Genomic DNA, 15,776 nt, shown 5'->3' with positions numbered 1-15,776 from the left:
GCACGCACGTGTGAGGTTTTGACTCACTACTAAGAATAACCACTTAGGGACTTCCCTGGCGGTCCAGTGGTTAGGATTCGGGGCTCTCACTGCCGTGGATTGGATTCAGTTCCTGGTCGGGGAACTGAGATCCCACAAGCCATGCGGCAGAGCCAAAAATAAAAATAACCACTTAAAAAAATCCAGTGGAAATTGAAGCAGCTGAAAATTCAATTCTGTGCATTCATACCCTATCCTGTGAGTTTCTGCTTTGACTCAGCCTCGCAAATGTTTCGTGGGCCCCAGGGCTGTCGCAGCTCTCTGTTCCTAGGACCTCAGTGGAGCTGGTCAGACGAGCCCTTACGAATTCACGTGATTGAGGAGGACATAAGGACAGGGACCTCGGTTCTCTGCCAAGTTTGGCCATTTCTCCAGAGAAACCATTGTTTGGCCTCTCAGTGCAATATCTTTGTGGCCAGCGTCACGGGAGACCCTCGCAACGTCAGTAGGACGCTCATCTGATCTCCCAGCGTTGCCGGGAGAGTAGGGGTCATTACATTTTCCATCGTCCACCTGAATTACAGCCAGGAAGCAAACGTTAACATTTCCTTCCAGGGAAAGCCTGTAAGGGGAGGCATAGGAACTGGGTTAATCTAAACTGTAGTTGATCGAGGTGTGCAGTCACGCACCGTTAGAAACCCCGCCGGCTAGTTACAGGTCTTTACAGGTCACTGATGGGGGACGTAGGAGTGGTGTGAGCTCCTGACTGCTGCGGCTTGCTGGTAGCACATGGGGGTTCACAGCACTTTAGTCTCTACTTTTGCACGTTTGCAGTTTTGATGATGGAAAGCTTGAAATACTGTGCTAAACCTAATACTGAAAAACAGTGAGATTTGTGCTGGCTGGAGAGAGATTCAGGGCTAGGCTCCCTCTGGCTCCCCTGGATGAAATAGAACTCACTCTTATTACTCCATGGTTTTACTTCTTAGACCAGCCTGTGACGTGTGTGTGTGTGTGTACACGTACTCATCTGGCATCTGCCTCCCCCTATTATAAGACAGTTTGCAGGAACTGTGTCCGTTTTGTGTATCACTGTTGCATGGGAGCCATGAACAGAAGTATGAGTTCCATAAATAGATGTTGCATGAACGAATGAATGAATAAAATGAACGCATGACGACTAAATACTGGACTGTCTTTTTTTCTTTATTGTCTTATTTTAGTTGCAGAATTAAGAAGACTCTTTGAACCAAAGAGGAAAGAATTTTCAGACATGAAAAGGTAAGATGTTCGTTGTACATAATTAGGAAGTAGAAGAGTTTGCAAAGCAGTGTCCAGTGTTGCCTGAGAACTGATGTCCGTGGCTCACCACGCCTTTGCTGGTGTCTTGTACAGAAAAGAAAGAATTGCCAGGCGCCTAGAAGGAATCGAAACCGACACGCAGCCCATCCTCTTGCAGAGCTGCACAGGCTTAGTGAGTCATCGTCTGCTGGAGGAGGACCTGCCCAGATACACGCGCGCCACAGACCCAGCCAGTCCTCACATCGGTGAGCCTGTGGCCCGGTGGCCCGTCACCAGCCTTTTCTATCCAGCACTCCTGGAAAATGAGATGTTCCAAGAGCGTGAATTGTGTAGATGTAAAATGTGTATTAAATCTGTGGGTTTGTTCAAACCAGCAGCAGCACCTGTGTCAGCTCTGCCACACGCCCCAGGTGTGGTCCTCCAGTGTCACAGCAGTGAGAAATGACCCCCCAGTTGCGTAATTGATGACCAGTCATTTGTCTCCCGCACCTCCACCCCCGCGCCCCAGACCATCCCAGGGCAGGAACTGTGTCTCTCTCTCCACCCGCTCAGGGCCCCAGCTGTCAGAGACCCTCAGGTTTGTTTGGGAAAGGGCTGAGTAAGACAGGCATCTCTTATAATAGGTTTAAATAGAATGCACAGGTGCCCAGCACAGGACAGCGTTCCTTTCGTCAGGGAGCCTGGAAGAGCAAAGCTGGACCTCGAATGACTGGGGCTCTTACTCTATGTGTTTATGCAACAAGCATCCTATTTAAGTTATTTTAATAGGTGTAATTTTAAATGCATTGTGTATCTATTTCATGTTGAACAGCATGTCAAACATGACAACTTTTCCTCGGTTACTCAGACGTTGCTGTAGCATCAGATAATCCACGTGACCTTGGGAGAGGGTGACGCGCGCGCGGGGCTGCCCTTCCTGCCCTCCCCGTCCCTGGCTCTGCGGCTCTGTGCTGCTGCTCTTATATCCGGTATTTTCTGGTTCCTTCCTGAGAGAGAGATGCTGGTCTCCCTTCGCGATGTGATAAGTTTGCCCGTCTCTACAGTTTCTGGTTTTCTGCAGTCAGAAAACTAGAGAACTAAGATTCTTTTTTACATACGTGAAGAAGCAAAAGTAGACAGAGTACCAAGATATATGGCCAGAAATAAACCCCAGTGTATATAACATGTTAATCCATGTATTATATGATCATTGAAGCGTCACGTTAGTAAGAAAAGGAAGAATTATTTAATAAACCGGTAATGGGAAAAATGGGATAGCAGTGGGGAGGAACTATACCCCCTCCTCACTTCCTACCCAAACCAAAATAAGGTCCAATTAATCACATAATTAATTTTAAGAGAATAATTAAAAACACGAAAACAAAGGTGAGTGTTTAGTTCCAGCTGAATGGAAAAGGACTTTCAAAACACTGAAACAGCTGTAGAAATCACCAATGACCAGGTCCATTGACTTGACTGCATAATAATTAACATCTGTGCTTCAAAGAAAATCTTTGACTTCACAAAAAATTAAGGAAGTTTAAAAATATCCATGAAGAAGATAAAGAGCTCATATTCCTATAAAATTTTACACAAAACAATAAAAATGACACTGTGAATCAAAAGAATATAGAGCAGTAAGCTTGACCAGATATTCCAGAGAAGAAAAAGATAATGATACAAATGCTAAATAATTGAAAAATGCATGCATCCTCTTTTTCTAGTAATCAAAGGCAATTTTTAATTTAATTAAAAAAAATTTTTTTGAGAAACAGGACATCATGATAAACATTTTTAAAAATGTGGAACTGGGCTTCCCTGGTGGCGCAGTGGTTGAGAGTCCGCCTGCCGATGCAGGGGACGCGGGTTCGTGCCCCGGTCCGGGAAGATCCCACATGCCGCGGAGCGGCTGGGCCTGTGAGCCATGGCCGCTGAGCCTGCGCGTCCGGAGCCTGTGCTCCGCAGCGGGAGAGGTCACAACGGTGAGAGGCCCGCGAGCCGCAAAAAAAAAAAAAAAAAAAAAGTGGAACTATTTATATAAATCCAAAATAGAGATATAAAGATGAAGTACAACAGATACAGATAGATAATAAATTATTGTGTGATTATTTGATAGTCTCATGTATAGTTTTATATATTACGTATGTGCTTTCTTAAGTTTTTTAATTGAAGTATAGTTGATTTAAAATGTTGCGTTAATTTCTGCTGTACACCAAGGTGATTCAGTTATACATATGTGTACATTCTTTTTCATATCCTCAAAGGCGAGTTTTAAAATTAACACTCGGTGTTACTGAGAGCATACATTGCAGGTTCCAGTGTACATCGATTCAAGCTTTACAGAAGTTAATTTGACAGTCTAGCACGTGTCTTAAAATGATGTACCTACTGATAAAGCAATTCCACTTTTGTGCAACTATCTTTTGTAATAGTAATCAGAAAATAAGATGGATTAAAAGTTAGAGTCAACTTCAGTGCCCAGGAATATGAGAACGGTTAAATTGATTCTGGAATGCCTGTAGTGTGAAATATTATGAAGCCTTAAAATGATGTCTTCAAAATAGGATTTCCACACTTAGAAAGATGTTTTATGTAGGACATTAAGGTTACGTAAAATATGAGTTATTTTATATAGAAAAAAAGAAGAAATCGCTTATATAAAAAGAAATCACATATAAAAGACTAGAAAGAGTGTATAGAAAAGTTTAGCAAATTATCCGTGTATTTATTACTGATTATTGTATGTTAGTGATTATTGGTGATTTGGAGGTTAACCTTCCTGTTTTCACTGTAGACCTTTTCTACATCAAGCATGCAGAGTATAATTGGAAAAAGCCACTTCTGTTAAAAAAAAAAACAAACGAAAAACACAGCCACACCTGGCAGATGTTGACATGGGCCATCATTGTTATGGTTACTATCAGATCCTGTGTGGTTTCCCATGAAACCGCTATCCATCACTCGTCAAATTACAGCAGTTCGAATATCTGTTATCTTTTCTAGAGGAGTCTGAACTCGTCCTCTGGCCTCACACATGAAACAGTAAACTCAAAAGCAGAAAAGGAAATAAGGGGAAATAGGCACTGAACTAGAGTGAGGGCTGCCGGGACTGAGCTGTAGCTGCGGCCATGCTTGACCCAGCTCATGCAGCCCATTGAACGTCACGGCCTTTATGTATCTCACTGCAGACCTCAAACTTCTTCAGCATCCCAGGTAAATCATTTTAGGCAGCTGCACGTAAGTGAGAAATTGGACCTTCACAGCCTGGGCGCTCGGAGCATATCGCGTACGGAACAGAGTAGAATAACCTCATTTTATTATTTGCTTGAAATCTGTGTGTGTGATCTTCTTGTAGGCCAATCAAATGAAGAGGAAGAAACTTTGGATTCTTCCTTAGAAAAGCAGACTCGGTCCAAACACTGCACAGAATCCTCGGGCATCCATGGTGACTCCCCCTACGGTTCCAGCATCATGGACACCCAGGGCCTAGAGTCCAAAGCCGAAAGGATCGCCAGGTACAAAGCAGAGAGGAGACGGCAGCTGGCAGAAAAGTATGGGCTCACCCTGGACCCGGAAGGCGACGCTGAATCTCCTTCTCGATACAGCAAGTCCAGGAAGGACCCTGAGACGGCTGAGAAAAGGGGAGGGAAAAGTGACCGCTCTGCCGAGCCCAGCAGAGATGCGGGCGCTTCCTACTCCAGGACCGAGATCCCGGGGCTCAGGAGCTGCATGGCTGCGTCCAAGGACCACGCCCTCCACCGGCGCGATGGTGTTTCTGACGCAGAGGTGCTGCTCAACGTAGAAAACCAAAGACGAGGTCAAGAGCCCAGTGCCACCGGGCCAGCCCGAGACCTGCCCCCCGCGGGGGAGGGTTCTGCATCCTTCCCATTCTCCGGGCGAGACTGCACCCTCGGTGAAATGCCGAGGTCCCCAAAGCCAACGCACAGCCTGCCCGGGCCGCCACCTGGGCAGCCAGCCTCTCCGAGCCACTCCACAGGCGACCTGCCACTCCCTGCCGAGGCTCGAGCCAGGTAAGTGCTGACCTGCGGACACCTGCGTCCCCTCTGCCACTGCTGTGTCTGGGATCTGGGGGTCCTCAGCGCTCTGCGGAAGTCTGGGCTCACCGCAGAAATAATGCGATTTGTGGTTTTTTAATTTCCGCAGTCTCAACACAGGTCCTACGGAAGCAGAAAGCTTCCTGGTCTTTTTGATTCATATAATTCTTGGTGTGTTCTTTTTTAAAAGAATAAATTGAACAGGTGTCATGGGGACACACTTTCAGGACCTTTTTCTTTTTTTAACATCTTTATTGGAGTATAATTGCTTTACGTTGTTGTGTTAGTTGCCGCTGTATAACAAAGTGAATCAGCTTTACGTACACATACATCCCCATATCTCCTCCCTCTTGCGTCTCCCTCTTAAGCCTCCCTACCCCACCCCTCTAGGTGGACACAAAACACTGAGCTGAGCTCCCTGTGCTATGCGGCTGCTTCCCACTAGCGATCTATTTTACGTTTGGTAGTGTGTATATGTCCATGCCACTCTCTCACTTCGTCCCAGCTTACCCTTCCTCCTCCCCGTCCTCAAGTCCATTCTCTACGTCGTATGTTCCTATTACCAATTTCTTAACTGTTTGGGGTTTATTATTGTAGGTCTTTTCCTTCTCTTGTGTTTCCTGCCTAGAGAAGTTCCCTTGGCATTTGTTGTAGAGCTGGTTTGGTGGTGCTGAACTCTCTCAGCTTTTGCTTGTCTGTAAAGGTTTTAATTTCTCCATCAAATCTGAATGAGACGCTCGCTGGGTTGAGTAGTCTTGGTTGTAGGTTTTTCCCCTTCATCACTTTCAATATGTCCTGCCACCCCCTTCTGGCTTGCAGAGTTTCTGCTGAAAGATCAGCTGTTAACCTTATGGGGATTCCCTTATACATCATTTGTTGCTTTTCCCTTGCTGCTTTTAATATTTTTTCTTTGTATTTAATTTTTGATAGTTTGATTAATATGTGTCTTGGCGTGTTTCTCCTTGGATTTATCCTGTATGGGACTCTCTGTGCTTCCTGGACTTGATCGACTATTTCCTTTCCCATATTAGGGAAGTTTTCGACTATAATCTCTTCAAATATTTTCTCAGTCCCTTTCTTTTTCTCTTCTTCTTCTGGGACCCCTATAATTCGAATGTTGGTGCGTTTAATGTTGTCCCAGAGGTCTCCGAGACTGTCCTCAGTTCTTTTCATTCTTTTTTCTTTATTCTGCTCTGCAGTAGTTATTTCCACTACTTTATCTTCCAGGTCGCTTATCCGTTCTTCTGCCTCAGTTATTCTGCTATTGATCCCTTCTAGAGAATTTTTAATTTCATTTATTGTGTTGTTCATCATTGTTTGTTTCATCTTTAGTTCTTCTAGGTCCTTGATAAATGTTTCTTGCATTTTCTCTATTCTATTTCCAAGATTTTGGATCATCTTTACTATCATTATTCTGAATTCTTTTTCAGGTAGACTGCCTATTTCCTCTTCATTTGTTAGGTCTGGTGGGTTTTTACCTTGCTCCTTCATCTGCGGTGTGTTTTTCTGTCTTCTCGTTTTGCTTATCTTACTGTGTTTGGGGCCTCCTTTTTGCAGGCTGCAGCTTCGTAGTTTCCGTTGTTTTTGGTGTCTGTCCCCAGTGGCTAAAGTTGGTTCAGTGGGTTGTGTAGGCTTCCTGGTGGAGGGGACTAGTGCCTGTGTTCTGGTGGATGAGGCTGGATCTTGTCTTTCTGGTGGGCAGGTCCACTTCTGGTGGTGTTTTTTGGCGTGTCTGTGACCTTATTATGATTTTAGGCAGCCTCTCTGCTGATGGGTGGGGTTGTGCTCCTGTCTTGCTAGTTGTGTGGCCTGGGGTGTCCAGCACTGGAGCTTGCTGGTCGTTGGGTGGAGCTGGGTCTTAGTGTTGAGACAGAGATCTCTAGGAGAGCTCTCACCGATTGATATTACATGGAGCCGGGAGGGCTCTGGCGGTCCAATGTCCTGAACTCGGCTCTCCCACCTCAGAGGCTCAGGCCTGACACCCGGTCAGAGCACCAAGACCCTGTCAGCCACACGGCCGGTATGTGGGGAGTTTCTTGCCTTTGGGAAGTGTGAGGTCTTAGGTGTTCTGTAGGAGTTGTTCCACACGTAGAAGTATTTTTGATGTATTTGTGGGGATTGCCACGTCTCACTCCTCCACCGTCTTGAAGGTCCTCCTCATGACCTTTCTTCTTACTGTGTTTCTCACTTGCCTTTAACAACTGTCTTCTTCTTTGTTTTTCTGTGGTCATACCCAAGACTTTGGGGCGACTGTTTTTGTTGCAGTCATTTAAAGTCACCAAGCAGAAGGACACCACTAACCAGTTTCCACTGGGTCTCAGTTTAGGGTATGAAGTGTGACTGTGATATACGCTGAATATAACTGTGACATATGTTTTATAAGTATATCGGCACGCTAAGAAGACAGCTGTGTATACGAGCATCTCATTGAAAAGATCAGCCAGTAGGAGAAATCGCTGTGTCATAGGGTCAATCTATGGAAAATCAGAAAAGGAATAAAATCAGAAAGTCAGATGCCAGAGAGGATATGTGTTTCTTTCTCAATTGAAATATCTAAATTTAAATTTAAGTTCAGTTTAGATATTTAAATCTAATAAGCGTGACGACCAATTAAAATGCAATCTACTTAAACATCCTACATAACGGTTTGGGGTAATTGTCTAGACAGACTCCGACATGTATTTTTTTCAGTTCAAACGAGCGTTAGCTTTGCAGGTGAATTGAGGAAGGATGAGAACCCGAGATAAAGCAAATTTATTCTGGAAGAAAAAAAAGGATGTTGGAAAATACTCCTGTTTATTCCACATTGGAACGGAGCAGTACATATGGTCGTCTTCATATGGCAGTTGTATATCTAAAGCAGCTTATTTTAGTTATTGAAGTATGTTGACCTCAAGACCTGTCACCACTTGCTTGATCATCTATACTAGAATATTTAGGGATATTAGTTTCTAAGAGAATTCAATAGTATGGGTCCTGATTGTATTTTGAGGGCCTCTGTCCAGCCTTTGAACTTAACTGCTTAAAATTTAGGGACCTATTGTCTCGTGCTTTGAAAGGGAAATCTGTTGTTTGGGAAATGTGCTTCTCCTAGTAGAAGCAGTGTTTTGGCGTTAGTTACGCTCTGTCAGAGCAAACTCTTCATGGGCTGTGTGAGCAGGACAGACAAACTTAACATCGCAGTTTGGTTACATGGGTTAAAAAATAATGAGGAATCTAATTTCTGAGTGCCATATCATGAAAACTGTTTATTATCATGGTGTCTAGGTTAGCCATCTAGATCACATATAGTAGATGAGATTTTGAAGCAGTTGTAATAATAATTAAAACCACGTTGAGTATTCCAGGTAAAATGACAGGATTCTTAATAGTTCTCTGTGAGTTAAAATCTCAATATTCAAAAATATATATCACTTAAAATCTCAAGAGCCCGTCTCCTTCTAGATTATTTGAAGAGGCACGTTACCTGGAAATTTTCGTAAGCCTTAGCCTGACAGCGCCTTACTTTCATGGAAGAAAGGCTTAAAAGTACTGAGAAATTGTAAAGGAGTTCACAAGGAAGCACGTGCCTTATTTTTTTTTTTGAAGCCACTCAAGGCATACAATTCTATGACTTACAGGCAAAGAAACACAAATCATTTCATACGTGTAAGGAAAATACCTCAGATATATTTACATTAAAAAAGGATGGAAAATAATGTGACAGGTATGATGTTAAAGTAGCATTGGGATTTATTTGGCAATGATTCTGTTTATTCACCTTTTAAAGATGGATTTAAATGGATGAACATTCTGCTAGTTGTCCTTTCTCTAGAGCCAGGAAATTCAGGTGTCAGAAGGTCATTGTTGTCTCACTTCCACTTGGGGAGAAGAAAGACAAAAAATATTTTGTGAACTGAAACAGTAACCAGAGAACCCTCGGTGACCCAGTAACCATAAGTGAAAATAAGATGGTGTCTGACCTGGAAATATGTGACAGAGAAGTTTAGAAGATTAAGGAATGACCAAAAATAATTATCTACAAATAACAAAACAATTGAATGCCATACTTAATCATGGAATTGTCCTGTCACTGAAACGGAGTATTTTTCTCACTGCTGTATTTTACTCTTTCATCACCTAGCTCTACCAGGATTTGGAACTATTCATCTCTGAATTAAGTCATGCCCATTCCGTCGTTTCATTTTGTGCTCACGAGAAAGAGGCTCTTTTTGTTTCATTAACTAAATAGGAATACATCACTCATGAACTGTAACATCAAAACACTGCCCGTGGTGTCCTAAATTTCAAATGTGAGCCAGATAGGGAATGCATGGTTTTTGTATATTCTCATATATGCTAACGCAGAAATATATGTACACACAGAATAATCATTAGTTCTTACACTGTACTGTACTGTTTTTAAGCATTATAAGCTCAGTAACAATCTCTAGGGCAATATTTAGCTGAGTAGTAAGTTTATTTTAGAATTATTTAACGTTCAGTTTATATGATAAAGAACATATGTATGTGTGTATGTTAATGTATATATGTGTATGTATGTTAGTCACAGGGTCTTCAGTTCAGAAACCCTGTTAGTTTCCCAGGAAGTCAGGTGAAAACATTGTTCTGTAGCAAACTAAGAATGTACATAGTAACAGAGCAGTATATATACACCACATCATATATATGTGTGTGTGTGTGTGTGTGTGTGTGTGTGTGTGTGTATATATATATATATATATGCTATATTATATCAGTAATGGAGCATAAAACACCTCCCAACCACCATTCCCCAAATCCTGCCAAATCCTGTTAAGTCTGGGGTTTCAGGAACTATGTTTTCTGACGAGGTGGTGTTACTGATACGAACCGTTCTTTGTTACTTCAGCCACTGTGAATTTTAGAATAAAATTCAAAGGGATCGGGGGCCTATGAATTATTATTCAAAAATTTAAAAATCTGAGCTCCATTAGAAATCCTAAATTCAAAGCTCTTGTTGAATTTGCTCCTCGGCGTGTCTCTTAATATTGAAAGCAATAAGATGCGCCATCTCGGTTCCTTCTGTGCGTGAAGGGACTCATTCACTACCCCGCGTCCCACAGCTGCTCTTCTCCTGAGCGTCTGTACTTCCCTACATGACTGGAAAGAAGAGAATCACACCTGATTTCCTAGTGGTGACCTGCTCTGGAAAACCCTTGTTTTTGTTTGTTTGTTTGTTTATTACTCTACTGGGATCCCCATCACACCTTCTCCCACATAGTAAACTGTATCATTCGTGGCCAGAAAATGATGATGGGGGTTTCATGCAGAGCTGATGCTGACATTTGACCGGGGGCAGCCGCCACTGGTGATCTGATGGTTCAGACTGGGCTTCCCTCGCAGTGGAGCATTGGCCAGGAAGATAGGCCAGGGTATATCCTCCAGAACGATCTGTTTCTGCCACACTGTGACATGCAGACTCTGGCCAACTAGGAAGGAAGGGGGATTATGCTGCAGTCTTTCTTTCTTTTGAATTCAAAAACCTTTTTTTGTTTTGTTTTCTTTTGTTTTTAATTTTATTGAAGTTTAGTTGATTGACAAAGGTGTGTTAATTTCCGCTATACAGGAAAGTTATACATTCAGTTATACATATATTCAGTTATACATATACATATATTCAGTTATTCAGTTATACATGTATATATTCTTTTTCATATTCTTTTCATTGTGGTTTATCACAGGATATTGAATATAGTTCCCTGTGCTCTACAGTAGGACCTTGTGGTTTATCCATCATATACATAATAGTTTGCATCTGCTCATCCCACATTCCCACTCCATCGCTCTCCCTCCCCACCTCCCCTTTGGCTACCACAAGTCTGATCTCTGTGTCTGTAGGTCAGTTTCTGTTTTGTAGATATGTTCATTTGTGTCATATTTTAGATTCCACATATAAGTGATGTCATATGATATTTGTCTTTCTGTTTCTGACTTACTTCACTTAGTATGATAATTTCTCGGGCCATCCACGTTGCTGCAAATGGCATTGTTTCATTCTTTTTCAAGGCTGAGTAATATTCCAGTGTGTGTGTGTGTGTGTGTGTGTGTGTGTGTGTGTGTGTGTGTGTGTACACATATATATACCACATCTTCTTCATCCATTCCTCTGTCGATGGACACAGGTTGTTTCCATGTCTTGGCTGTTGTAAATAGTGCTGCTATGAACGCAGGGGTGCACGTATCATTTTGGATTAGAGTTTTTATCCTTTATTTCTGATTGTTTGGGCATCTCCCAGTGAGAGGTTTGCATCTAAAAACCGTCTCCAGAACCTGAAGCTCATTGTTTTGGTTAATTAGGGAGATGCTGAGGAAGGCACCTGCCTCTGGACCATCTGTGTTCCTGGGTCAGCTCCTGTCTCTACCAGGGCAGGAAGGTTCCTAACAGACTCTGCGTCAGGGCAGGATGTCATAAGAACAGAGATCTCCGAGGATCTACTCTTTAAAGAGACCGCTGGGTGCTTCTCACGTGTCTATTTTTGTATCAGCACAGGATCGCTTTCACCTTTCAGTCCCTGTATCCCCAAACATCAGTCCTGGCCGTGTTCTTCTAAATTTGGGCTCTTTTTATGGTTAACTCATGGCCATTTTTTTCCACTTTATTCTGTTTTCACTGGCAAGTATCCATTTCTGTCCATTGAAAGAAATAAGACTGTGTCACCCCCAATACTAGCTGGTTTGTCCTAAAAATGCAAAAGTCTGCCGGATTTTAAAATGTAAAATTGTGCCTGTGTGCTTGTGCCTTTGCACATTCACAGTGTGTATGAATAGTAGCGTACACATTCACTGCTAGTGAACACAAAGAAATCATTAGCAGCTTTCCAAACAACTTGCAGCAAATAAACTTTTAATTTGAATGAGATGCCGAAGTTAATAACTGTTCTTCCTAAGCTGAATCGTGTTTTATCGTTAGGAGCTGTTACAGAATTAGAGCTGGACACCCACAGGGTGAAACTAATGTTACTGTGCTGGGTTTGACTTCCTTTTGGTGGCAGGAAGCACTTTTTTGTCTGTTAACTCTTAGGGGTTACAGGGAGTTAAGGCATGTCATCATATTGTATACTTAGGGATACAAACCCAGAGCAACTCCTGTCTTTGACAGCTTCGGGTGAATTCTTATTTCTTGGTGGTACAATCCTCTGCCAGACAGTTGCCACATCATTAAAATGTTCGGTTACACTCAAGGTCACCGTCTCATCCACAGTAATCCTATAGCCCTCTCCCGAGAGGCAACCTCCGCCCTGTGGAGAGCGGGCTCACCCCAGGACCCCACAAAACAGATATTCTATGTTAAAGAATTTTAAACTCTCAGAACCAGAAGTAACCCGGGAGATTATTTAGTTTAAAAATCTATTTTATACATGAAAAAACCTCGGAAGATTATATGATCTAGATAAGACCATATAGCTGAGTCCGCGATGCGGTCATTCAGGGTCTCCGAATCCGTCAGAGTCCTTTCCACGACACGCTGCTCTTGTTATTAATGTCAGTTCTGTTTTCCATCCTAGTGGAAAAGAGGTTTTGCTGTTTTTGACCTTTGAAGGTTAGAAACTTTAGGAAAGAAGGTCAGGGATATTATAGAAACCATTTATGTGGATTTACATAAGGTATTAAAGGCCTCATCCTCATAAACAAAATGAAAACGTACAGTCTGGGGGGACTCAGACTCCGTAGATATCTGTCCGCCCACCCAGACCCCAGAAGTCTTGATTTATGGGTTAATTTCAGCTCTGAAGTAGTTTAAGAAAACTGTCTTGTGCCAGGCCCTGTGCTCTTGGGTGCGCATGTCATTTTTTTCTAAGTGTGGGAGATACAACTACAACACAGTGAGGTTGATAAGGTTATACAGCTCAAGGCTGGGTGCCGTGGGAACGCCAAGATGAGGTATTCAACCTTCTCCCTTGGAGAAGCGGGCATAGCTGAACCAAGTCCTTAAGGATGTGGTGAGTTTGCTAGACATGGAGGGGAGGCTGCTTCGGGTGACCTAGAAGGAGGGGGACGGGATGAAGCAGGAGAGCCAGGTGGGGACCAACCATAGAGCATCTTATGACAAGGCATTTGGCCTTCTCCTTGTGGACGGTACAGTGGGAAGTGTCTGAAGGGTTTTAAAACAAGTATGCTCGATGATGTACTTTAGAAAGATAACGGTGGAGGATTGGGGGGGATTGGTCTGAAGGAGAATCGATTCCAGTCAGGGAGGTCACTAAAGAGGTGGTTGCAGTTACCCGGGCATGAAGTGATGGAGTTTCTGGTTCCACGTTGGGCTTGGTCCTGTTTGGCATTTCATCAGATGATCTGGGAGATGCCAGTGTTAGGGTGGTCAGATTTCTGGAGGAGGGACTGTGTAAATAAATTTGATGATAGCAAAAGAGAGAGGGGGGGGAGAGGGAGGGATGGAGGGAGAAGAGATTAGAGGGAGGGTGAGAGAGAGAGAAGGAAGAGAGAACATGAGCATGGAGGCGAGAGAGCACATGTACCTGGAACGATGGCTGGGAACTAACAAGATGAAATTTAAGAAAGTCCTGTATTTAGAAGGGGAAAAAAAAAATCAATGTACAAGTTCAGGATTGGGGAAACCTGATTTAATAGCAGTTCATGGGAAACAGACCTAGAACTTTTAGTTGACAGTAAGTCCTTTATTTGACTGCCAAAATGTCTAGTCCAATCTTAGGGGACATTAATGAACATGAACTGTCAATAGCACAGGTAGCACTGGGTCCACCTGTGCTCTGCAGTGCTCAGATCATATCTGGGGATCTCATTCTCCTTGGGCTATCAACCTATGAGAGCACGTTCAGAGAGTCCACCTTCCCATCTGCCTGCTTTCTTGACCTCTCCAAGTTTGTATAAGCTTCTGTCTGTCTTAGGAGAAACCTAGGAGTCATTTTGGGAGTCTCTTACACATTCTCTGGTGCTTAGATTCCCAAAGCAGTCTGTTCTTCTCTTTATCAGACTGTCCTTTTCCCAGCACGGTTATAAAGCTGTAGCTTGAATTGGTACAGGGAGCCCTAGTGTTACCAGTCTGGCTTCTGGTTGATGATGATTCTGCCAAAAGGGGGAAAGGAGAGAAATTCGAGCTCAGGAACCAGATGAGGTGTCTCACAAATGCAGCTTCAGCTGCACCTCATGTCTCAGGAAGAGGGGCATTTCAATGCCCAGCATCCTACAGCAAAGCTGACACACCCAGACAAGGATGTTCACGATTTTGTCAGGATGCCCCCAAACATGGCGCCTTGAATCTGGTATTAAGCCAATCTGTAAGATGGGTGAGGACGATCTCAGTGATAGCATTGCTTTAGTAGAAGCCGTACAGGAAAGGTAGATACCGTGTCTCAGTCACTTTCCTATCTCCTTCCCAGCATCTAACACATACCAAGGGGCTCCATCAGTCATTTCTGAATGAATGTTCTGCTGTTTTCCATGTCTTCATAAAGTGTCAAGAGACAGTAGCAGTGCCACCTGAAACAGCCAATCATCAGCCCACAACGTGTAAGGGACTTGCAAGGAATGTAAGTCTTGGGTCATTTCCTTCCTCAGGAAAGTTGTGCTGGGAAGAAGATGCCACTGAACTGCACAGCGGACTCAGGGCTGGTCATTTACATTCTGGTCCAAGCCTTTCACCTACCTGTGGACCAGTGACCCCAGTCAGCAGAGTATGCTTGGAGTAGCCCTTGCTTCTACTACCAGGCTCTTTCCACTTCGTCTGGGCTTAGAATCCTTGTATGTGGTCTTGAGGCCACATAAATACTGCTCAGCTGTGAGTGGGGATCGTGATACGTGAGCCAAAAAGCCGCTGGCCGCTTTGACAAGCCGCTGGCCTTGTCAATGCAGCCTCCAGCCCCGAAAGGCTGATTCTAGGCTGGTCTCTGAGCAAGGCAGTTGAATCCCTGCATGACTTTGCTTGGTTACTTCATTAGAAGCCAAGCAGGAGATGTGGAAACCCAAATGGATCTGGGAACAGGCAACCTGATCCCCCCTCAGAAGGCCACCCTGGCCCCTGCCGCAGACTCCACCCTTCCCTCCAGCCCTCCGTCCTCTCACCCTTTCTTGGCCAAGATTGCAGCATTTGGCGTTTAGCACTGAGATTAGCCCCGAGGGAGCCTGGGTGAAATTGGTTATCTAACATGTTTATCTTGCTTCTGCCCCAAGAAGACTCTCTTTCCACCTTTTGATTACTCAAGAAAGCTTCACTCTATAACCTGGTGGTGAGATATTTTTAAAAATGTTTTTGAGGTAGGGTTGATTTACAGTGTTGTGTTAATTTCTGCCGTAGAGCAAAGGGATTCAGTTACACATACACACATTCTTTTTCATCCTCTTTTCCATGGTGGTTTATCCCAGGATATTGAATACAGTCCCCTGTGCTCTACAGTAGGGTCTTGTTGTTGATGCATCCTATACATAATTGCCTCTGCAAGTCTGTTCTCCATGTCCCAACAGTGA

General features: G+C 43.6%; 1 protein-coding gene across 1 annotated transcript in view; it reads left to right on the top strand.

Moving 5' to 3' along the window:
- SVIL (supervillin) overlaps nucleotides 1–15,776 on the top strand; it is a gene marked incomplete at its 5' end in the record, with an annotated part of 102,053 nt that overhangs the window by 12,635 nt on the left and 73,642 nt on the right. The window contains 3 exons of the mRNA XM_082832648.1: nucleotides 1,203–1,260; nucleotides 1,375–1,526; nucleotides 4,616–5,291. Of these exons, the coding sequence (XP_082688774.1) occupies nucleotides 1,203–1,260; nucleotides 1,375–1,526; nucleotides 4,616–5,291 (886 nt within the window). The remainder of the gene's footprint in view (nucleotides 1–1,202; nucleotides 1,261–1,374; nucleotides 1,527–4,615; nucleotides 5,292–15,776) is intronic.

This window comes from Leucopleurus acutus, assembly GCF_964270905.1.
Source record: "Leucopleurus acutus genome assembly, chromosome: 1".
In the NCBI taxonomy this organism is placed as follows: domain Eukaryota; kingdom Metazoa; phylum Chordata; class Mammalia; order Artiodactyla; family Delphinidae; genus Leucopleurus; species Leucopleurus acutus.
This window is presented reverse-complemented; position numbering and strand designations above follow the sequence as displayed.